The sequence below is a fragment of the Megalops cyprinoides genome, chromosome 2 (genome assembly GCF_013368585.1).
Source record: "Megalops cyprinoides isolate fMegCyp1 chromosome 2, fMegCyp1.pri, whole genome shotgun sequence".
Classification (NCBI taxonomy): Eukaryota; Metazoa; Chordata; class Actinopteri; order Elopiformes; family Megalopidae; genus Megalops; species Megalops cyprinoides.
The window spans coordinates 2,357,016-2,382,515 of NC_050584.1; the positions used below are offsets into that span (position 1 = coordinate 2,357,016).

Genomic DNA, 25,500 nt, shown 5'->3' on the forward strand with positions numbered 1-25,500 from the left:
ACTAACACACACACGCTGTACTAACACCCACCGTCCGCGCTGACGCACACCGCGCTAACATACTAACACACACACGCTGTACTAACACACACCGTCCGCGCTGACGCACACCGCGCTAACATACTAACACACACACGCTGTACTAACACACACCGTCCGCGCTGACGCACACCGCGCTAACATACTAACACACACACCGCGCTAACATACTAACACCCACCGTCCGCGCTGACGCACACCGCGCTAACATACTAACACACACACCGCGCTAACATACTAAAGCACACACGCTGTCCTAACACCCACTGTCCGCGCTGACGCACACCGCGCTAACATACTAACACACACACACACACGCTGCACTAACACACACCGTCCGCGCTGACGCACACCGCGCTAACATACTAACACACACACCGCGCTAACATACTAACACCCACCGTCCGCGCTGACGCACACCGCGCTAACATACTAACACACACACACACACGCTGCACTAACACACACCGTCCGCGCTGACGCACACCGCGCTAACATACTAACACACACACCGCGCTAACATACTAACACACACACGCTGCACTAACACCCACCGTCCGCGCTGACGCACACCGCGCTAACATACTAACACACACACGCTGCACTAACACCCACCGTCCGCGCTGACGCACACCGCGCTAACATACTAACACACACACCGCGCTAACATACTAACACACACACGCTGCACTAACACCCACCGTCCGCGCTGACGCACACCGCGCTAACATACTAACACACACACCGCGCTAACATACTAACACCCACTGTCCGCGCTGACGCACACCGCGCTAACATACTAACACACACACGCTGTACTAACACCCACCGTCCGCGCTGACGCACACCGCGCTAACATACTAACACACACACGCTGTACTAACACCCACCGTCCGCGCTGACGCACACCGCGCTAACATACTAACACACACACCGCGCTAACATACTAACACACACACCGCACTAACACCAACACCCACCATCCGTACTAACGCACACCGTACTAACGCACACCACACTAACACACTAACAGAGAGATCTGTACGGAAGCCATTTGGAAGAGCTGTCACAGAGAGAGAGGGCCGTAGTTGTTTTCGTGGCTATCGCTATTTTTGTTTTCAAGGAAGAGTAAGCAGCCTGATTCGCGGTCTCTCGCTGATGGTGCTGAACTTGGATCTATCACTTTCTATCAAACCACACACAAACCAACAGACATGCTTACATTTACATTTACATTTACATTTATTTATTTAGCAGACGCTTTTACCCAAAGCGACTTACAAAAGTGCATACAGTAAGTATAGCAACAGTACGGGGACAGGATGTGTACAGTTCCACAATGAGACAGTTCTCAGCTGAGAGCAGCGTCTGCTTGAGGACACAGTACTATCAGATTTGTACAACTACAGCGTATAGGGCAGCTAATACGATACACTTTCAAACGGCAAACTTCAACAACTTCAAAGTCTGCTTACACAGACTAATATACATACAGTCAGACAGAGACACAGAGACACAGACAGACAGAGACAGAGAGAGAAAGCCAGACAGAGACACAGAGACACAGACAGACAGAGACAGAGAGAGAAAGCCAGACAGACACACAGAGACACAGACAGAGACAGAGACAGAGAGAAAGCCAGACAGACACACAGAGACACAGACAGACAGAGACAGAGAGAAAGCCAGACAGACACGGACGGACAGATGAGCACCTGGCTCTTGTTGCTGGACTGCACAGCCTGTCTCCACTGGCTGATGAGCTGCACCAGCATCTTGACGGCGTTGTCCAGCAGAGAGGGGTGCACATCGGTCACCTCCCGCACGATGAAGTAAACGAAGCCGGACAGCACGTCCTCCCTCCAGTCGGGGAAGTCCACCATGAGGGCCTGCAGCGTGGTGAAGGCCAGGCCTCTCAGCTCCTCGTCCATGTGGATGGTGAGCCTGCAAGCGGGCACCACACACACACAGCTTACACCACGCTACCGCACGCATCGGAACCTGTCTCAAAGCTGCCAGGAGCTGCAGGTTCAGATCCCAAACAGGACACAGCTGCTGTACTGTCTTCGGGCAGGTTCTTTAGCTGAGCTTCTGAAGTCGGTTAACCTGAAACTCTCCAGCCAGTGTCAGGCTGCCCAAATGTAAACAGACGTGTTCAGTGCGGGGCGTGTAAGTGACACTTTTTTTATGTTATCAAACCCTCTCAGCTGCAGGGTGAAACAGTGCTTCAGGATCAACGCTGACGAGTATCTGCTGGAGAGATCTGGATCTACAGAAAAGGGAAACTCTGACTGACTGAGCTACCTGTGGGTTCCGTGTAACGCATGTTCTTATGATGAATAAATGATCATAAACAACTGTTAACACGTGTTCAGCACACTGCATTTCAGGTTGAAGGAAAGACGCACGTATTCAATGAGGTCAAAGGTTAAGGGTCATTACTTGGCCAGCAGGTCGATGAGGTCTTGTCGGCTCATGCCATCTGGGATTAGCCTAGGGATCGCAGCCACACACGTCCGGAAAAGATCTATCTTTGGCTTCCGCTCACCCCTGCAACATACACAGACACGCACAGACACACAGACACACACGCGCGCGCACACACACACACACACACACACACACACACACACACACACACACACACACACACACACACACACACACACACACACACACACACACACACACAGAGTCAAGTAAGTCTTTGCACCAGCACATTTTACTTACTGGCTCCTTCACCTTATGCCTGGAGCCTCAGAGGTGTTCCAACCTGCTCATACACATTGCTTAAGTGGGAGTTTTAGCCAGCAGAGAGTCCTCCTAAGGGGGCGGACTCACGTGATCATGTCCTCTGGCTCCTTATTGGACATCTGCACGCTGGTCATGCTCATTGGCCGGCCCACCTCTTTGTCCAGGTGACGCAGGATATTGTCCAGGGCCTTCCGCACTTGTGGGTAGTACAGCGACATACCTGAGAGACCACACCGAATAATCAGCCCCATCTTTACAGCCCCGCCCCCTTCAACAGAACCTTCCAGACCGGCCCGCATTCCCCTGACTGTCTGAGGGAAGTGCACTGTGGGAAGCTGACCTATGACCTTGGCCTCCTCGTCAGTCAGCGTGGTGTTAAGGAAGATCTTCTTGACGCGCAGGGTGTTGCCAGAGGGCAGGATGACGCCTGTGGTGGGCATGGGAGGCTCACCCTCCTTCTGCTGCAGGCTGTCCGCAATCACCAGGAAGGCCCTGAGCCCAATGTTCATCCTCTGGGGAAGCGGAGAGAGCAGTCAGAGAGAGGGAGAGCACTCAGACACAAATCACAGAGGCAGGGATGAGAGGCAGAAACGGTTCCAGGAGGGACAGCTGAAGAGAACGGACTCAGAAGGAGAGGAGACAGAGAGGAGTCAGAGAGAAAGAGGGGTCAGAGAGAGAGAGAAGACAGAAAATGAGAGGAGTGAGACGCAGGCGAGGCAGATCTCAGAGAGCAGTGTGAGGAGTCCCTTACCTCTGGATTAATGGTGAAGGTCTTGTGTGACTTCCCAACACAGAGGAGGTCGTAAATGATTTCTTTCATTGCAAAGTCAAGTCTTTCCTGTGTTGGGAAAAAAAACGGTCTGAGGTCGGAGTAAATGACTGGGCAAGAGCTTTGCTCACAGGAGTCATGGAAATGCAGTCAGTGAACAAGTGTCACACAACATGGGGGATCCAGCTTCAGTTAGAGCTGCGGTGGGGGCAGGCTGAGGACTAATCCTCAGATAAGCGGCCATTACACAAAGAGACACAGAAAGCTACTGAGATATGACCCAGACTAGCCCACACCTGATCCATCTCACCTGAGCGATGAACTGGATGATCTTGACAAAGATGTTGAGAGGTGTGTCCCGCGGGACCACACTGCGAGATCCCTTGGGGAAAAGTGCTGAAACAATGCTGAGGAGACGACTGTGAGACAGAGAGAGAGGGAGAGAGGGTTGAGAAAGGGAGAGAGAGAGAGAGAGAGAGAGAGAGAGAGAGAGGGAGGGAGAAACGGGGAGAGAGGTGTGAGAGACGGGAACTGTGAATACCCTATCTGCATTTCAGTAACTGTAGAAATGCTGTACAAAATGCCTCACACACCTGTTGAATGTTCAGAACGGAGGCACTTCAGAGTGTCTGGGGCCTCATTTATTGTTCTTTTCCTCTGTCATGTGTTGGCCTCACTAACATCTCCATTATCTCAGTCAGGGTTCTGACCTCACTGACCTCTGTGTGACGATGCTCTGCAATGACTACACTGATCTTTCTGTAACGGTGATGACCTCACTGATCTCTGTGTGACAGTGATGACCTCACTGACCTCTGTGCGACTGTGGTGACCGCACTGACCTCTGTGCGACTGTGGTGACCGCACTGACCTCTGTGCGACAGTGGTGACCGCACTGACCTCTGTGCGACAGTGGTGACCGCACTGACCTCTGTGCGACAGTGGTGACCGCACTGACCTCTGTGCGACAGTGGTGACCGCACTGACCTCTGTGTGACAGTGGTGACCGCACTGACCTCTGTGTGACAGTGGTGACCGCACTGACCTCTGTGCGACAGTGGTGACCTCACTGACCTCTGTGTGACGGTGTTGCTCTCACTGACCTCTGAGTGACGGTGTTGCTCTCACACTTGATCCTGATGATGTAGACCCACAGCAGCCGGTAGAGGGACTCCAGCGCCACACGGGACATTTTGGGGTCTTTGTTCTGTGGTTGGGGGGCAAACACACGGTCACTCACAGCTGGTCAACACGTAACATTCGCACAGCACATACACGACACCAAACATCAAACTGGCACTGCACCTGCACACCGGGATGGCACCCACAGGACACGCAGGTAAATCAGGTGAGACTCCTTCACTGGTTAATGATCAGAGGGAGCTAATCCCACAAAGCACATTTACACACTCACACCCAACCAAACCAATGACAAACCTGGATGATAATGAGTTTAAGGTGCAAATGCAGCCATTAAGAGTAAATATGCAGTGTTTGTAATTGCAGTCAGTCATATGACCGCACACACACTCCTGCTGTACGTCTGAGCAGTGGTATTTCAGCTCTGGATCATGCAGGTGTGAGCTGTGGCAGAAAGCCCACACAGCAGCATGTGTGACAAACAGCTGTGGCAGTGGCTGTCACTCAGGCGTGTCTGTCCTGCTGCCTGTGTCTGACTCACACACACGCTCGCACGCAGGCACACGTGCACACACACACACACACACACACGCACGCACCCACACACACACACACACACACACACACACACACACACACACACACACACACACACTTAAACCGCAAATGAAACCTCAGGGAGCAGAAATGACCTCGTACACCAGGGGGCGCCGAGGGACTTTATCGCAGCCCCATGACTGGTAAAACGGCTCAAACAAGATGCCTTGTCCCTGCAGCACCGCTCGGGTGGTCAGGGTGCATCAGCTGCGCTCACAATCACACCCCAACGACAGGCCAAAGCAAGGAGCCAACTGAGAGTGTCCCAATGGGCCCCACAATCGCACCTCTCTCACTTACAAGCTCCTCTCTGGCCAGAGCAGAAGCCTACCTCCTGCTCAAAAAGACAAGCTACTGTTCACCCTGTCAATCAGTTGGGTTCAGATTCTGACTTCACAAAAAGGAGACTGTTACGGTCGCAGCATTGGCAGCGCCTGCCTGGCCGAGGCTTCAACGAGCCGCGTGCTCCTGGAGGAGCGTACCTGCACGGGTCCGAGGCTTCAACGAGCCGCGTGCTCCTGGAGGAGCGTACCTGCACGGGTCCGAGGCTTCAACGAGCCGCGTGCTCCTGGAGGAGCGTACCTGCACGGGTCCGAGGCTTCAACGAGCCGCGTGCTCCTGGAGGAGCGTACCTGCACGGGTCCGAGGCTTCAACGAGCCGCGTGCTGCTGGAGGAGCGTACCTGCACGGGTCCGAGGCTTCAACGACGGGTCCGAGGCTTCAACAAGCCGCGTGCTCCTGGAGGAGCGTACCTGCACGGGTCCGAGGCTTCAACGACGGGTCCGAGGCTTCAACGAGCCGCGTGCTGCTGGAGGAGCGTACCTGCACGGGTCCGAGGCTTCAACGAGCCGCGTGCTCCTGGAGGAGCGTACCTGCACGGGGTGACGCAGCGCTTCTCGGCCCTCGCGCATGCGCACGGCTATCGTAATGAAGCGCACAACGCACCCAACCTCTTTCAGCTTCAGGAAACACTGCGCAGGAAGTCACCAAACCGCTGACTTACAAACTGAGAAAGAGAAAAGTCCAGAGTGCCCTTCCTGTGCATTTCCCTGTGCATGTTAATAGCTGCATTTCCAGATGTTTTCCCTGCACACAGGAGCATCCTCTGCTGTTCTCCTATAAATGCACAGGAGCGTATGCTTATTAACTCAGACGGTTTGGTACACACTTACAGGGCTCGAGACATCACAAGGGAGTAGGGCACAGGGCGTGGCCGGTAACACACACACACACACACACACACACACACGCGCGCACAGGAGCGTTACAAACCCAGGCCCCTCCCCTGTGTGGGCACGGCCTCTGTGCTGAGGGGGGGGGGAAGGGCCGACTCACCTGCAGTGTCTCTATCTGCTTTCTGATACTGTTGTTTGACGGCATCTAGAACCGAGTGAACGTGAGAGAGCAGGAAACAGGAAACAGACACACAACAACAGGAAACAGAGAGAAGGGCGGGGCGACATGCGGGTTAGAACGAAGCGCTGGACAAAATAACTCAACAAACAAAAAAAAAAACACAACAAAAGCACCAAATACTGGGTTAAACACAGAGAGCATCCCCTCGCCCTCCATCACACCCCCGCCCACACCCACGACCTGCTTTCGGTGGACAATCAAACACACAGGACTGGGGTGGCAGAGCAAGCAGGAGAGGCAGAGAGGGAGCAATTGTTTTTTTGAGGGGAGCAGGGGCAGGTGGAGGGGGTCATTGCTGCTGAAGCCACAATCAGCATCACGTTAGTCAGCAGAGACAGAAATCAGACACACGATTCACCCCGCCCGCTGAGCCCTGAGCCCGTTCCTCCCCGGAGGTCTGCAGAGGGCCCCGTCCTCAATCAACCCGATCAGAACCTGCTACATCAGTACCGAGGTTCAACCACAAATCACACACTCTCCAGCAGGGAAATCAGAACCACTACGAGTACACTACACAGAACGGGACAGGAGGGGACAGGAGGGGACAGACCAGGACGGGACAGAACAGGAGGGGACAGAACAGGAGGGGAGGGCGCTACGATCGGCCTTGCCATCAGACGAGATTGGTTTGAGATTGCGCTGTGATTGGTCTACGATTGGAGGAAGAAGACACACCGATCCTCACACTGTTCCACCCAGCAGCGTCACAGACACGACTACTCCCACACGCGCTTCAACAAGTCAACACCGCCCCCTACTGGACACTGCAAAAAAACCCCCACCAACAGCAGCACTGCACTGGCCTGAGCCATTCCCTCCCACGGTGAAATGAGAGTGAAATGAGCATACACTCCTCAGGCTCTGTACTCGGTGCTGTGGGTTCAGTGCGGGCAGGGGACAGGCTGGACTCACCCTACCTTCAGGTGTGACAGACAGTTCTGCAGGAATATGTGCCAGTTGTTGAGGAAGAACTGCTTCTGACTGACACACAGTAGACACGTCACCAGAGGGTACAGGGCCTGGAGGGGGGGGGGGGGAGGAGGCAGACAGAAATCATCACCACAAGTGAAATGACCCTGTATGGGCGGCAGTGTAGCAGTGGTTAAGGAGCAGGACTCGTAACTGAAAGGTTGCCGGTTCGATCCCCGCTGAGACACTGCTGCTGCACCCTTGGGCAAGGTACTTAACCCACAATTGCCTCAGTAAATATCCAGCTGTATAAATGGATAACATTGTAAAGAACTGTAACCTATGTAAGTCGCTTTGGATAAAAGCGTCTGCTAAATGAATAAATGTAAATGTAAATGTAAATGACCTTTGGATTTTTACAGCTCACATGCAGAGCACAAGGACAAGATAAGAGCCTCTTCACTGCTAGACAATGCAGAGGCACAAAGACCAGGGTGCTAAAGATGTGTGAGCACTGCAGACTGAGCTGCAGGAGGGGAGAATGAGCACAGAGGCTGGCCTCGGATGCTCTCTGTGTCCCTATCCGTATGACACAGCACACTAGCTCCGCCGTGCCGCAGCAGTAAAGCGGGTTAAAGCAGAGACTACGGGGAGGGTGCACACAGACACGGAAGAGCACAGGTCAGAGAGGGTTTACCAGAGAGTGCTTCTTTCTGGAGCTGAGGTCCACAGTGGTCTGGTAGAGCATTTCCACAAAGTTCTTCAGACATGGCACGTTCACCTCATTTTTCACTGCCTGGAGAGGACAGGACAGATGCTGGGAGCAGAGCGTCACCGGCCCAAAGTGTGATCACACACCGCGATCGCGTTTACGAGCCCAGCACTCACTGAGCGCTTGCGTCTCTGACCAAAGCACAGTTGTATTTTTAACGCAGTCATGTTTCATACATCCTTCTAGCCTGTATGCTTGCCACAGCATTAATGGTGTAATCTATCAGGTCAGGGTTTTGCAGTACTGGAGGTATAATCTAGCAGGTCTGGATTCTGTGGTACTGGAGGTATAATCTAGCAGGTCTGGATTCTGTGGTACTGGAGGTATAATCTAGCAGGTCTGGATTCTGTGGTACTGGAGGTATAATCTAGCAGGTCTGGATTCTGTGGTACTGGAGGTATAATCTAGCAGGTCTGGATTCTGTGGTACTGGAGGTATAATCTAGCAGGTCTGGATTCTGTGGTACTGGAGGTATAATCTAGCAGGTCGGGATTCTGTGGTACTGGAGGTATAATCTAGCAGGTCTGGATTCTGTGGTACTGGAGGTATAATCTAGCAGGTCTGGATTCTGTGGTACTGGAGGTATAATCTATCAGGTCTGGATTCTGTGGTACTGGAGGTATAATCTAGCAGGTCTGGATTCTGTGGTACTGGAGGTATAATCTAGCAGGTCTGGATTCTGTGGTACTGGAGGTATAATCTAGCAGGTCTGGATTCTGTGGTACAGGAGGTATAATCTAGCAGGTCTGGATTCTGTGGTACTGGAGGTATAATCTAGCAGGTCTGGATTCTGTGGTACTGGAGGTATAATCTAGCAGGTCTGGATTCTGTGGTACTGGAGGTATAATCTAGCAGGTCTGGATTCTGTGGTACTGGAGGTATAATCTAGCAGGTCTGGATTCTGTGGTACTGGAGGTATAATCTAGCAGGTCTGGATTCTGTGGTACTGGAGGTATAATCTAGCAGGTCTGGATTCTGTGGTACTGGAGGTATAATCTAGCAGGTCTGGATTCTGTGGTACTGGAGGTATAATCTAGCAGGTCTGGATTCTGTAGTACTGGAGGTATAATCTAGCAGGTCTGGATTCTGTGGTACTGGAGGTATAATCTAGCAGGTCTGGATTCTGTGGTACTGGAGGGATAATCTAGCAGGTCTGGATTCTGTGGTACTGGAGGTATAATCTAGCAGGTCAGGATTCTGTGGTACTGGAGGTATAATCTAGCAGGTCTGGATTCTGTGGTACTGGAGGTATAATCTAGCAGGTTTGGATTCTGTGGTACTGGAGGTATAATCTAGCAGGTCTGGATTCTGTGGTACTGGAGGTATAATCTAGCAGGTCAGGGTTCTGTGGTGTGCTATACTCACAGCAGCAACAGGGATGAGGATCTCCACAAAGAGGCCTGCCAGAGCATGCTTGATGTCCTTGTCTTTCACCTCCAGAAAATACTGTGCACATTCCTGTAGAAACACACACGCACACATGTACAGAATAACGATAACAGTAAAAAGCAACACCTCTCCCTCTCCATAAGCATTCTGTGGAAGCAGCCATTCCTGAGTGCAGCTCATTAAATGCTCTGGGCACAGCCTGAGTTTGACTGCAAGAGCTCTACTCAAACAGACGCTGAGAGCGAGTGAGTGAGGCCCAGCCAGGGATTCCTAACAGAGAGAGAGAAAGCTCATCAGCTTCCTTCACCTGGCAGTGAGTCAGAATGAAGAGCACTCTCTCCATGCGGTTTCAGAGAGGACCCACATACAGTGAGGCACAGTGAGTGAAGGAAAGAAATCACAGACAATAAGGCACAATGCGACTTGGGAGGGGACACAGTGAAGCATAGAAATATTCAAGAGAGGACTCAGTGAGGCACATAGATATTAAGGAGAGGACTCAGTGAGGCACAGAGATATTTAGGAGAGGACTCAGTGAGGCACAGAGATATTCAGGAGAGGACTCAGTGAGGCACATAGATATTAAGGAGAGGACTCAGTGAGGCACAGAGATATTTAGGAGAGGACTCAGTGAGGCACAGAGATATTCAGGAGAGGACTCAGTGAGGCACATAGATATTCAGGAGAGGACTCAGCGAGGCACACTGAGCTCATTCTCACCTGCATGAACTGGAAGGAGGCCTCGAAGTCCTCCACAGGGTACATTTTGACGCGGAAGAACTTCATGCCCATGATGAGGCTGATGATGCTCTGCACCACATGGGGGCTCTGTTCCTTCTGCCTCAGCTCCTTCAGCTCCGTCATGAACTTCTTCCTGACCGCCTGGAACCTGTGCTCACACACGCGCAAACACGCACACACGCACGCAAAGGCAGACACACAAAGGACCGTCAGTCACTGCCACACAGCCCTCCCTTTGGTTTCTGCAGAGGTCAGTGCAGAAAGATCACAGAGAATCACAGCAGAGCTGCACTGACAGGGCTCTGACACGCTGCTGTAGGACAGTACTATGCTGCTGTGAGGGATTCGGCTCACAGTGGGAGCCACCTCAGGCTTTACATCGCTGTGAGTGAGGGGAATGTGAAGAACAGTAGAGAGAAAGAGAGAGAGGGGAGAAAGAGAAAGGGAGGGGGAGAGAGAGAGAGGAGAGAGAAAGAAAAAGAGCAGAGAGAAAGAGAAGAGATATGGGAGGAGAGGAAGAGAGAAAGATAGAGAGAGACAGAAATGGGAGGGAGAGAGAAACACAGAGATGGACGGGAAGTTACTTTGACTGCGTGAGGACGCCGATCACTTCAGCATACAGGTCAGCGACGATGTGCACATTGCCAGTGTTGGGTCCCGAGTACCTGTGCAACACACACACACACACACACACAACACACACAACACACACACCATTAGCAAAAACTAACAACCCCCTCCACACAATCTCACACAAAACCGTATTATCCACAAAAAAGATAACCCACACAAACCTGAGAACAAACTGGAAATCTGTATGAGACAAACTGAAATGTATAAGCAATTGCTTCATAAACCAGCTCTGCACTGGAGGGACCAGTAACAGAGAAAGCACTCTGAAGATGAGTCTCTCCACCTTTTCCTGTGGTCAGGGAATAATCTTCCAGTTTTTCTCAAAAGGTCCGGGTTTTCTGTTATTTTGATTCCTTCTGTGAAATGCTCTACCTACAGAACTTTGTGCCAATCTTGATTGTAAAAATGCACTATAACAAATAAAACTTCATTGATTGATTGCCTGCCATGTGGCTGATGACATTAAAAGAGGGCTGATTATGAGAGACATGAAAGCTTTATCATGTTTCACTCATACAGAAAATCCTTTAGCAAACTCACTTTCTGGCTTACTAGTGAAGTCTGTATGTATCCGTTCAAAATATTTATTCATAAATGTCTAAGTGCTTTTAAAATGAAATGGTCTTGGGATGGAGACAGCTAGAACACCTGCTAAAATGACAGAGGTTGGTTTTCATGAATGGACAGAGAGGACCGTGGAGACTCAAAAAGCAGATAAATCTGAGGCTGCTGAAGGATTACTGTGCTCATTGCAACAGCAGCCAAGAGAGGTGTGTGTGTGAGTGTGAGAGAGAGTATGAGAGTGTGTGTACCAGTGTGTATGAGTGGATATTAGTGTGTAACAGTGTGTATCACTGTGAACAGTAAAGCAGTGATTCTTACCCTTCCTTGTGTTTAAAGTGCTTGAAGGCCAGGTTGAGAACTTCATGTACTAAAGCATCTGGCACTGGGTGAAGAGGAATCTGTCAAGTAAACATTTCATCAGTATACGGGGGCGTGCAAACTCTCTCCTTCTGCCTCCCTTTCTCCCCCCTTCTGTCCCTCTCTCTCCATCTTTCTCTCTCCCTGTCCTCTCTCTCCTTCCTCTCTTCTTCTGTCTCTCTCTCCATCTCTCTCCCTCTTTTGTCTCTCACTCCTCCTTTCCTCATGCCTCTCTCTTGGAAGTGTGTGAGAGAGAATGACCTGATTTGAGAGAGAGAGAGAGAGAGAGAGAGAGAGAGAGAGAGAGAGAGAGAGAGAGAGAGAGAGAGAGAGAGAAAGAGAGAGAGAGAGAGAGAGAGAGAGAGAGAGAGTCCTGTGGGCAGAGACAGGCAGTCAGAGGCACTCTGCATGCTGGTAGTGCTGTACAGAGCCAGAGCAGCAATAAACTGCTTGACCAGCCTCTCACAGCACGGGCACAGCAGACGAAACACGCGAACACATACGAGCACACACACACACACAGGAGCTCACCTGTTTTAAAACCTCCACTGAAACTAAACAGAAAATGAAATCTATGGCTAAGTCTCGCCGTTCCAGTAGATAGTCTTTGTCCCGATGCTGCTCATCCCTGGGAAAGAGAGAGAGAGGAGGGGGAAGAAAGCTCAGTTTTCAGGCACAGATACAAACATCAGACACACAAACAAGGACGAAAGACATACAGACACGGAAACACGCGTACAGCTGTCAGAGATGTCAGAGACAGCGTGTCATTGTCTGTGGCTGTGCATTAGCTGTGGAGGGGATGGTACCCTAGCGCAGCGGAGAGAGGCAGAACCGGGCCTTACCCTTTGGACTTTGTGCTAGAGCGAGGCCTGTACTCGTACGACTCGTCCTCCGTGCCGCTCTGGCGCCGGTACCAATCAAACAGGGTGCGCAGCAGTGAGGGCAAACAGTGTTCCGCTATTGAGCTCATAGAGCTTATTAACTGCGGGGCAAAGCACAGAGCGTTCATCAGCAACATCATAACCAGCAGACACAGCCAACATCGCAACCAACATCACGCTCAACATCATACCTGGCGTTTCACAACTGAGACACCATAACCAAAAGACACACATTATACCTAACACATCAGAACTAACAAAGATGTCATGAAAGAGACACATTACGCCCAACACACACACACACACACATACATTATGACCGACACATAATAAACACATGCACATCTTAACTATCGGAACTGACACGTAATAACCCATACGGACAAACTTCATAACCAACACGACAATCCACATACATATCTTAAACACACTATAACCAAAACAGACACACATCTGAAAAATACCTCCCAACTGGTACATAATGACCGCCATCTCATAACCGACAGAAACCCAGATCATAAAAGTCCCATAACCGCCACCTGATACCCAAAATACAGGAGGAGGAGGGCGGAAAGAGGGCTCTGCAGGAGACATGCCCTCAGCACAGAGTGACACTCGGTACAGACCCTATCGATCTGACTCTTTCAGTGGTGTTATATGACACATCCGCTGCCTCCACACAGGGAACCTCTATGGTGAGGAGATGCCCTCTCATCTGCACCCTCTATCAGCCAGCACCACAGCACTCACTCGCACGCACACACACACATATACTCACTCACACAAATGTATCAACCCATATATTTTACACAGTACATAAGAACATAACATATGATGACGAGAACAGGCCATTCGGCCCAACTAAGCTCGCCATTTCTTAATTAAAGAGTATCCAGAACTGCATCAAGTCTAGACTTGAACACAGCAAGGGTCTCTGCCTCAACTACATGACCTGGCAACCTATTCCATGTATTGATAACTCTTTGTGTAAAATAATATTTCCTTATATCAGTGCGGAACTTACTCTTAACTAGTTTCCATTTATGTCCTCTTGTTTTACAGACTGAACTCACCCTAAAGAGTCTATTATAGTTGACCTTATTGATTCCTTTTATAAATTTAAATACCTCAATTAAATCACCCCTAAGCCTCCTCTCGCTTAGTCTAAATAGGTTAAGTAACTTGAGTCTTTCCTCATAGCTTTTATATTTCATGCCAGGAACTAATTTAGTTGCCCTTCTTTGAACCTTTTCTAAAGCTTCGGTATCTTTTTTTATAGTGCGGTGCCCAGAACTGCACACAGTATTCCAGGTGCGGTCTGACTAAGGCATTGTATAATTTCAATATAACCTCTTTAGATTTATACTCAATACTTTTGCCTATATATCCCAGCATCCTGTTGGCCTTTTTTACTGCTACAGAACACTGCCTAGATCCTGTTAAGCTTGGGTCAACCATTACTCCCAAGTCCTTTTCAAATTGAGCACATTCTAGTTTTTTTCCCCACCCATGAAGTAGTCTTGTCTACATGTACATTATATACGTATACGTATACGTATACATACACACACACACACACACACACACACACACACACTCACTCAGTGACCACTTTATTAGATACACCTCTCTAATACTGGGTAGAACCCCCCTCTGCCCCCAGAACAGCCTGAATTCTTTGTGGCATGGATTCGAAAAGGTGCTGGAAACATTCCTTAGAGATTCTGCTCCATGCTGACATGGTAGCATCATGCAGTCGCTGCAGATTTGTCGGCTGCACATTCATGCTGCGAATCTCCCGTTCCACCACATGCCCAAAGGTGCTCCGCTGGATTGAGATGTGGCGACTGTGGAGACCATTGGAGTACACTGAACTCACTGTCATGTTCCTGGAACCAATCTGAGATGATGTGTGTTTTGTGGCATGGCGCGTTAACCTGCTGGAAGTAGCCATTAGAAGATGGGCAGACTGTGGTCATAATGGGATGTACATGGTCAGTAAAAATACTCAGGTAGGCTGTGGCATTTAAACGATGCTCGATTGGTATTAAGGTGCCTAATGTGTGCCAAGAAAATGTTACCCACACCATAACAACACCACCTCCAGCCTGAACCGTTGACACAAGGCAGGATGGATTCATGGTTTCTACGCTAAATTCTGACCCTACCATCATCATGTTGCAGCTTCAGACCAGGCGATGTTTTTCCAATCGTCTACTGACCAGTTTTGGTGAGCCTGTGCCCACTGTACCCTCAATTTCCTGTTCTTTCCTAACAGGAATCGTACCTGGAGGGGTCTTCTGCTGCTGTAGCCCATCCACCTCAATGTTCGACGTGTTGTATGCTCAGAAATGCTTTTCTGCATAGCAATGTTGTAACATGTGGTTATTTGGGTTACTGTCGTCTTCCTGTCAGCTTGGACTAGTCTGGCCATTCTCCTCTGACCTCTGCCATTAACAAGGCATTTTCGCCCACAGAACTGCTGCTCGCTGAATGTTTTTTGTTTTTCGCACCATTGTCTATACACTCTAGAGACTGTTGTGCGTGAAAATCCCAGGAGATCAGCAGTTTCTGAGATACTCAAACCACCCCGTCTGGCACCAGCAATCATCCCACGGTCAAAGTCACTTAAATCAGATTTCCTACCCATTCTGATGTTTGGTCTGAACAGCAACTGAACCTTTTGACTATGTCTTCATGATTTTATGCATTGAGTTGCTGCCAAATGATTGGCTGATCAGATATTTGCATCAACAAGCAGGTGTGCAGGTGTACCTAATAAAGAGGTCATTGAGTGTGTATATACACATATATATTTGTATGTATACATATGTATATGATACAATGTAATGTATGTAATGGATGTGACGATACCAAAAACTCACTGTTCGATAATACCACAGTAAAAAGTCCACAATACAATATTTATCATGATATTAAAAAACAAAAGAAAAATGATGACTTGAAAAAATGTCCTTTATTAAATAATAAATCAGCATTTTTTTATTTGTATAAAATTTGTTATTCCTTTTAACTTAGCGTTTCCTCTTTCCTTCTTTAAGAAAATAACATTAAAAACAGCTAGCCATGACCTAAGCATGTGCAAAAATTTGCATTAACTGTCTTTGACAATTGAACTACGTATGTACAATTAAGTGGCAGCTCCTGCCAAATGTCTCGGAGGGGGGGGGGGGGGGGGGGGGGGCGTGCTATCCAACTTGACATTGTCACATTACAAACAAAGCATTAGTTACTTCGCAGCCTCCTAGCCACGTATTCCGCTCATACCAACTCCACGAAAATCTCCAGTTATACAATTTCCCCCCCTTTGTAGATACTTGCTTCATCTTTAAATTTGGTCTGGGTGGTCCTAATTCTTTAGTTTCCAATTTTTCCTGATTACTACGCCAACTGAACGGTATTTCTGTTAATGACACGATCGATTTGCTCTGAGTTGAGGTAACATTAGCCATGCTGACCTTGAATGTGGCAAGATCGCTGGCTGCCCCAGCTATCCCTACACCAGGTTACGTATGATGAAAGCACGTTAGTGCAAGCCCACCCAGAATCCATACAGATTGCATTGTAGTGCCTGCAATTCGAAAAAAATTACCTTAACATGAGAGTCTATCACAGTGATCTGGACCGTTATCAACCAGACTGAAATCGCCCGAAAGGGGCGGTACTCCATGGAACACGACTTGACGCTGATTGGACTATGATATTCAGAGGCAGGACAAACTGTCTCGAACAGTCACAGCTAGCGTAACTGTTATACCCACGCGTTAGTGAGCGGGGCATAATAACTCCTAATGCCTCAGTTTCAATAGTTAAATATTTTATTAATATCACTCATTTAGTGGCATGGCAGCACAATACATACAATTATTTATTTACTTATTTATTTACTATCTACAATCCCCGGGGATCAACTTGAGCCGTTGAAGTGATGAATGTGTATTTCAAGGAGTGTCAGCCAGAGAGCGCAAAAATGAAGGATGGGTTTATTCTAATTATTATATTAGCTCCTTGCGCCTGATTTAAAGGAAAAACAGCTTATTTAATCACACTATACTGCCCAGTGAAAGCATGTTTTAATTTAGGCGCACACATAAAAATTATTTCTAAATCTACCTGGTTTGCACCTACCTCAGTAAATCAGAGGGCAAGTCTTTATTTCTATTGCAAAACTGAGTATTAAAACTTACCTACAGAGCGAACTCTCCCGTTCTCTGCTATACCTGTCTTAAATAATTCCTAATCGTTATATTGTTATTAACCCTTTTTCACCATGTCTCGCACATTTAACTACATTTCATGTTTAGGAAAAGTATAATCAATGATGTATTAATATTGTAATGGCTAGAGGAAACTCTTGCTGATTTTTAGCGTTATTAAGCTTCTCATAGTTTGCAGTTAGCATTTGCTATATTTTTTAATGTTAAATCGCTGTTTCCTCAAAGCTAAAATTAGCTAGAATTTTTACAATCTAGTGGAAAAGGTTGAAAAGATTGAAAAAAAACTTGTCTTTTAAACAGTGGATTTTCTTGAACTTTAAATATAATTCAACTGAAAAACAAATAACCATAACCACTAATTTACAATGCACTAAAAACAAAAATGTTTTGCATTACTGTTTATATATACCTTGTGGTAATTTTACTTGAAAAAGATTTTTATGCTGTATGACTTGATATGATTTTTGAAAACAGCTGTTAAAAAGTTGAAAACTAAAAACAGTTCAAGTCTGAGGGCTTGTATTCTTGTATTAATAAATGAAAAAAAAACATGGAGGACAAAATGCATCATGATGCATCGAGAATCTTTTTGTAATCCCTTTGAATCGTAATCGAATCAAATCGTGAGACCTGTGTGTGTGTGTGTGTGTGTGCGCATATGTATACACACACACACACACACACACATTATATATATATATAATATATATATACACAGATACACACACACACACACACACACACAGTTCAATGCAAAAGTTTGGGCACCCCTGATAATTATCATTATTTCAGTTTATAATCTGCTGGTCTTTCAAAGCAGCAAATTCACTTGGACATAAGTGATACCTTATGGGAAAAGTAACATTTCAGTTCTGTAATAGCATTTATTGAATTGACAGAAACAATGCAGTATGCATCATAACAATAACAGATATGTGCAAAAATTTGGGCACCCCAATGGAATAATCACTTCAATATTTGGTAGAGCCTCCCTTTGCTGAAATAACAGCCTGTAGACACTTCTTATAGCCACTGATAAGTCCCTGAATTGGCTGGCTTCAGGTATTTTGGACCATTCCTCCCTACAAAATGTCTCCAGTTCAGTCAGATTTGATGGCTGGCGTGCATGGACAGCCCGCTTCAATTCATTCCATAACTTTTCAATGATGTTGAAGTCTGGGGACTGTGATGGCCATTCTAGAACATTGTATCTGTGCCTCTGCATGAATTCCTTGGTAGATTTTGAACAATGCTTTGGATCGTTGTCCTGCTAAAACAACCAACCCTGGCGTAACTTCAGCTTCCTGACTGAGTCTTGAACATTGTTCTCAAGAATCTGCTGATACTGGGTGGAATCCATGCGACACTCAACTTTCACAAGGTTTCCAGTACCTGTGCTAGCCACACAGCCCCATAGCATGATGGACCCTCCACCAAATTTTACAGTAGGCAGCAAGTTCTTCTCCTGGAAAGCTGTGTTCTTTTTCTGGCATGCAAAGCGCTTCTGGTTGTGACCAAATAACTCTTAGTTTCATCTGTCCACAGCACTTTATTCCAAAATGATTCTGGCTTGTCAAGATGAGCTTTTGCATACCTCAAGCGACTCTGCTTGCAGCGAGTACGCAGAAAAGGCTTTTTACGCATCACCCTTCCATTGAGCTGTTCCTTGTGCAAAGTGCGTTGGACAATGGAACGATGTACAATGACACCATCAGCAGCAAGATGTTCTTGGAGCTCCTTAGAGGTGGTCTGTGGTTTGTCTGTGACCATTCTCACCATTCAAATCATCTTAGTTTGTAGGTCAGTAGAGAGTTCTCTTGAGGTTCCCATGTTGCTACAGTGCTTTCCAACAGAGAATGAAGGAGAACCTAGCAATTAGCTATGTTAAATGAGCTCTCTCATGATTGGCTGCACCTTTGTTTGCAGTTTAAGGTTCAATCAGCTAATCCAAGGAATTCTGTGTTTCAGTCAATCAGCATTAAGTGACTACAGGTATTCAAACAAACACACTTAAAAGGGTGCCCAAATTTTTGCACAGCCGATTTTTCACCTTCGATTTTATTTCATAAAACTCAATACTGCTACATTAAGATTTTTCATCTGAAAAACATCACATTATCCAGCTTTCTTTAGAAAATGAATGACATATTGCTATGATGTTGCCTTATAAAGACAGAACAAATTAAAATGCAGCCTCACAGGGGTGCCCAAAGTTTTGCAAGAAACTATGTATATACGTGTGTATATATATATATATATATATATATATATATATATATATATATATATATATATATATATATATATATATATATATATATATATATATGTGTGTGTGTGTATATATGTGTGTGTGTGTATATACACATGTACTTATACAAGTGACCTCTGTCCTGCTGGCACCAAGTGGATTGTTTCCAGCACAGTGCTCATTTGCTGCTAAGAATGACACAGCATTAGAGCACAATGTTAATTTACTATTGAGAATGACACAGCTCTACTGCACAGTGCTAATTTCCTGCTGAGAATGACACAGCTGTACTGCATAGTGCTAATTTCCAGCTGAGAATGCCACAGCTCTACTGCATAGTGCTAATTTCCTGCTGAGATTCACAGAGAATGACATAGTATTTCCCTTGACACCAGCAACCACTCTGAATCAGGGCACACAAACTTCTACCCCAGTATATTGTACCCTGCCAAGTAATCCAGAGTGTGTCTGGACATGTTATGCTGCCTGTGGGTGACTTATAAATGTTTCCCATGATGCTGTTGTGTTTCAGGAGACTGCTGAATGGCTGTGAGGAAGTCTGAAGCTCGCCCCCACACCCGAGACCACGAGATGCATTTAACACCTGAGAGCTGTGATCACACACAGACCCCAGAATCCCATTACCCCCCCCCCCCCCCCCGCCCCGCCCCCCAGAGAGAAGAGTCCATGCCGAAGAGTCTATCCAAGATCCACGCTGCTTCCACAAGCACTGCAGTTCAACCTTGGTCTCGGGGGGGGGGGGGGGGGGGGGGGCACTGAGAGCGTGGAAGATCGAAGCGTAACCTCCGGTACGTCTTTTTCATTTAGCTTAATAAACACATATCGATGCACTCACACATTCTCACCAATGACCTTCTCCTGGTGACAGGGCTTACATTCGAATTAGCAGAAAGAGCATTTTTCAGCACCGGCATTCTGTTAAGCGCTCGAGTGGCAGATCGATTGGACTGAGAGAGTCAGTGAAACTCCCACTCACTGAAAAGGACACACAAATACATTTCTGTGTGACTCATGGTCCTGTTCCAGTGGAGCAGGGATCTACAGTACTCACTTACAACCTTTAGAACATTTAGAACAAACCCCTACAGGGGGAATGGTAAAGTGGTATTCATAAAATACTCCAAGAACAGCATGTAAATACACTGGCATACAGGGGAGACTATACAAGTACAACGCTGCCTCTTGCTAGAGTTCAGAATGCACTGAGGTCTGACTCTCACCATTTAAATGAATTAAACAGATTGGTTTTAAAGGAATTTCTAGCTGGCCACAAACGTGCTTTTAAACGAAGAGAGAAGTGCTTCTGTTACGACCTCCCTGGCTAGCTTTGCCCCTCTCTGGGCTCGGTAAGAGAGCGGTCAATCTGAAACCGGCCACTTCAAGCACAAACCCCACCTCCACGGCTAGGTCCACCCTCTCTAGGCTCAGTCCTCCTCACAGACACTCTCCTCGAGGGCAGAGGAAACAGCTGGAGGGCAGACTGTTGCAGACAGAATCTGTGCACTCAGAAACACTCCTCTCACTTCACTCTAGAACAGCAGCTTCGCCATGATCACCAGTAGCAGCCAGGACCAACCACTGACTAAAAGCACAGATGCACTGAGTGAATGTATATACAGATTATTTAGGTTATGTATGTAATCCCCCCTGCACACTAGCATTAATGTAAATCATGTCTGAAACCATTTCAGAGATCAAATTATTCCCCCACGAAACACAGAGCATGACACTCAAATCAGTGAATGTGACTGTTGAGAGTGGCACGCACACACAAGGCTATATCACTCACCTGGTCAAACTGTGCATCCTCCCCCCTCTGGAGAGACCGGGACAGGGGCTTCTCCTGAAGGAGAGAGAGACTGGGTGAGCCGACAAACGCACACACAGGCCCTGTTCACACCTGGCATTAACATGCGTCTTGGATGATCCGATCACAAGTGGACAGCGCTATGTACAGGTGTGAACGCACCAAGATCCGATTTGAGATCTGATCTTTCAGACCACATTCGGAGGTGGTCTGGGCAGCATATGGCCACATTCTTTTAGCAGTGTGAACGCGAATGTGTCCTGGGCCACACTGAAGGACCGCCTACTCAACTGACGTCCTCTGCTTAAGCGGAAGTACTTACTCATTCGCGCGCCAACAGCGTTCACCAGTGTGATTAGCTGTTTCGCACATAGGCTAAAACCAGTGCGAATAGAACACGAGATTGGAAAATTCTAGCTAATTTTAGCTTTGAGGAAACAGCGATGAGAAGCTTAATGACGCTAATAAAAACATAACAAACCATGTAGTAGCCTAACACACACGCTACATAGCATGAAAAATAAGTTATGTGTGAAAGGGTTTTAAAGTGCGAGAACAGGCAACAACAACAACTAGAGCAAGCTACCTCAAATGCTTCCAAGCCCCAAAGGTGTAATGCAATATATTACATGGAGAAATGGTATTATGAATAATATGTGAAGTGTTGTAGTTCTACAAATAAATGTTAGACTATTGTGGGAGTCAAGATTGACGATATCATGAATATCAAGGGGACATTCTAAAACGCTTAACGTGGCTTAATGTTCCAAAACAGTGATCAATGGTCACTAAATTTCTCTCAGACATCTCTTGTGAGAAACACTTCCTCCTGTCAAAAAATCAAAACCGAAATCCTAGGAGTATGGTCGTTATTTCACTACGTTTTCCTCTCCATTGACGCCCATTACAAGGAAAAAGCTTAATGTGGCTTAATGTCCCAAAACAGCAATCAGTGATCACCAAATTTGTCTGACATCTCACATGTCATAAACACTATGTCCTCTCAAAAAAGCAAAACTGAAATCCAATGAAAGGGGTAATTATCTTGCGTTAACCTGTTTCTTCTCCATTGAGCCCCATTACAAAGAAAAAGTTTAACATAGTATTATGGACCAAAACAGCGCTTAACAAAAGATCAGCTGCAGTAGAGTTAAGGGTATTTAATTTCAGTGATTCTAGTGTGCTAGTCAACTAGGTTTTCATTTACAGATATAACACACATTATTTCATAGTGACAATCATAACAAGATTGGTTCAAACAGACCTTTGCAAATGTAAGTTTACGCATCATTTAAACGGAAATGATGTACATGTTTATTTGCATATAGAGCGGGGAAGAGAGATCCGATCACAAGTGGTCACTCAAGACATATGCGGAGACGCATTTTAATGCCAGGTGTGAACAGACGTACTTAGAGCTGTCCACTCGTGATCGGATCACCCAAGACACATGTTAATGCCGGGTGTGAACAGAGCCACAGACACACACACTCTACATGCACATCAGCAGAAAACTCTTTTGTAAATGCACCCCCTTCTAAGGTAAACCTGCCTCTAAGGAGAGAGGTAAGGTGCTATCTCCTTAAGGGATGAGGCTGATAACCACACAGCAGAGAGTGCAGGAGAGCAGGGGACCCATTCTTTAGCGTCTCCCTAAGAGCCTCCTGTTTAAGCGGCTGCTACGTCTACATGTGAATCTGAATCTGCAACTCCAGCTCAGCTGCCTGGTGAAACAGCAGTGTTTTCCATTTTGGTGCAGGTAATCAGCTCACATCCACACCACACTCACACAATGAAACATGATTTATCCGTTACGAATAATGCAGTGACCGCCGGGCTAATGTTACATCGCCATGACAAACAACGAAACATTTTCCCATCAAAAGATTTTTGTAACTGACTTTATTCTTCCTGTGAGTACGTGGAGCAGCCAGGTGGGTAGAGCTGGCACCTGCTGCGAGCTACACCCTTACCCAACTCCCCGAGCTGACACAGCTGTCTATGACACACCAACTACAGATTCAACATGTTTGGCACGTCGGCAGTATATTCAGCAGCATCATCATCACACCTGCAGGAAATAACCCTGTCATAGGGCACTCCTTAACATGGGGGGCTGCTCTGGTGTCACTTGCAGTCACGTCTCTGTGGCTTGTGACTCACTGCTACCCCATTGGGGAGGGAGTCTCTAACCCCACATTTAAAGGATTTTCACCTGTACCACGCTCTCTCAACCAGAACGGTTTCAGGAAGGGCAGACTGTTGTCCATTACATCTTATGTCAGTCCATGGACCCTAACCACACCAAAGGTCTCACTACTGAAACTCGTAAGTCCAGGTGACACATGAGTAAGCACCTCACAGATCTTGATTATGCTGATGACATAGCACTTACAGCTGATCCGTTCCAAGCAGCACAGGACCTTTTAACATCTCCAGAAGATGCAGCAGCCAAAGTAGGTCTTTTTTCATAACAGCCTTGATGGCACCTGCACAAAACTTCTCGTGAGGGTCAAGGACATATCCTGGCAAGAACAACGAAGGAAGCGTGAAATCTACGGTGATTTACCGCCAATTTCCACAATCATAGCATGATGAAGAGCTCAATTTGCTGGTCACTGCTTGCGGGCCAAACAAGTTGTCTCAGGCCTTCTATTATTGAGGCTCCCCTGCCGTAACAGGGGTAGGAGACCTCTCAATTACACCAATGCCATTGGCAGAGACCTTCAGCTGCCAGTGGAAAATCTGGCCAGACTGATGGCAGACAGGGACACCTAGAGGCTTCAAGTGGCTTCGATCTCGGCTGCAGCCGAAGGATGACGAACATAATCTCAGATACCCGCTCAGATTGTTTGTGTGTGCTTGTGTGTGTGTGTGTGTGTGTGTGTGTGTGTGTGTGTGTGTATAAAGTCTGAAGTCTGAGATAGTCTGTTTATAAACTCTCATGCTTTAACAGCAATATAAACCTGAAAAAGTAGAGTAATTTGAGGTGGGGAAAGTGAAGAAGAAAACAGTTTCATTCTAGTATTCCTCACAGATGCGCACGCACGCACGCACGCACAGTGAGGACCTGTGAGCTGTATGGGGGAGTGCTCTTTGCCAATGCATTCTGCAGAGCCAAACGCTAACGGTGGCTGGAAGGAGGTCAGAGGTCAGGGTAGGAGCACTTGTGTGCCCTTCAGCAGGTGATCCTCACGACAGGTGGGCGGACGTGCATGTCAGGCTGGGCTTTGTTGAGCAAAGTGATGAATGTTCTGCAGTGATCATTACCCATAATCACACTCATTCAGGGAGTGCTGCTGTCCAACCCACAGTAATCTCCTTCATTCTCACACACCAGTTCCAGGAATGACAGACACGGGATCGAAGAGGGTCACGCCCTACACAGGATCTCACTGCTGCGTGGCACACAGCTCCCCTCAAACCTTTCCAGAACGCACTAGGCCTCTCCCACACTGCCTTCAGCAGTTAAGTGCTGGGGCCTCACTCTTTACTGAGGGCCTCTCTCCTTCCACAGCTCTCAGCATGAGGATGCTCTGCACCGGGGCCTCCTCATCGAGCCCAGCCTGTTTGACGACATCGGCCTCACTGTCACGCAGCAGCTGCACTGTGGCCTGCTGGGTGACGGCCAAGCGCTCCCTGAAGCTGCTTTCTCTGATCCAGCCGCTTCCTTTATTTCTGGTGGTTTGCCTTTCCCTGATTGGCCACTATGCACTGCTGTCCCACGACCACGCGTAAGAGCAGTGTCCTGCTTACTCACTGCTCTGTCCCCTGCAGGCTAGAGCCAGATCAGCAAGGAGGAGCATGGAGAGAGAGAGAGAGAGAGAGAGAGAGAGAGAGAGAGAGAGAGAGAGAGAGAGAGAGAGGAGGAAAGTGGGTGGTGGGGGAGAGCGGAAGAAAGAGAGAGAGGAGGAAAGAGAGAAGAGGGGAGAGAGAAAGGAGAAAGGCAGAGGTAAAGCGGTAGAGGAGGAGGGACAGAGGGGGAGGTGAGGACTCTCCTCCTTGGCTCCTGGCTAGGCAGAGGCCCCATGCCCACCGGAGAGCTGTTCTTAGCGCCAGGGGATCCATGAGTTCCTGGAGTGCTGTGAAGCCACAGCTGCTGGGAAAGAGCAAGAATGTGCCCCCCCCCACCCCCCAAAACTCCTCCTGCACCTCACTGTGCCCTCAGCTCCACCTCTTTGCACTCCCCTCACACACACACACACACACACACACACAC

At 47.7% G+C, this 25,500-nt stretch overlaps 1 protein-coding gene across 7 annotated transcripts in view; it reads right to left on the reverse strand.

Moving 5' to 3' along the window:
- The window catches only part of fryl (furry homolog, like), a 130,497-nt gene that overhangs the window by 40,536 nt on the left and 64,461 nt on the right, over positions 1–25,500 (reverse strand). For 6 of the 7 annotated variants that reach the window (XM_036522869.1, XM_036522868.1, XM_036522866.1 and 3 more), the window contains 16 exons: positions 21,264–21,317; positions 12,926–13,065; positions 12,612–12,708; positions 12,042–12,121; positions 11,111–11,191; positions 10,506–10,674; positions 9,762–9,854; positions 8,322–8,420; positions 7,633–7,734; positions 4,666–4,769; positions 3,873–3,981; positions 3,545–3,631; positions 3,134–3,305; positions 2,881–3,013; positions 2,482–2,589; positions 1,755–1,983 (listed from right to left, as the gene is read on the reverse strand). In XM_036522869.1, coding sequence (XP_036378762.1) covers positions 1,755–1,983; positions 2,482–2,589; positions 2,881–3,013; positions 3,134–3,305; positions 3,545–3,631; positions 3,873–3,981; positions 4,666–4,769; positions 7,633–7,734; positions 8,322–8,420; positions 9,762–9,854; positions 10,506–10,674; positions 11,111–11,191; positions 12,042–12,121; positions 12,612–12,708; positions 12,926–13,065; positions 21,264–21,317 — 1,857 coding nt within the window. Of the gene's footprint in view, positions 1–1,754; positions 1,984–2,481; positions 2,590–2,880; positions 3,014–3,133; positions 3,306–3,544; positions 3,632–3,872; positions 3,982–4,665; positions 4,770–6,634; positions 7,610–7,632; positions 7,735–8,321; positions 8,421–9,761; positions 9,855–10,505; positions 10,675–11,110; positions 11,192–12,041; positions 12,122–12,611; positions 12,709–12,925; positions 13,066–21,263; positions 21,318–25,500 lie in introns of those variants that run through there. The other variant, XM_036522870.1, reaches the window with a different exon arrangement.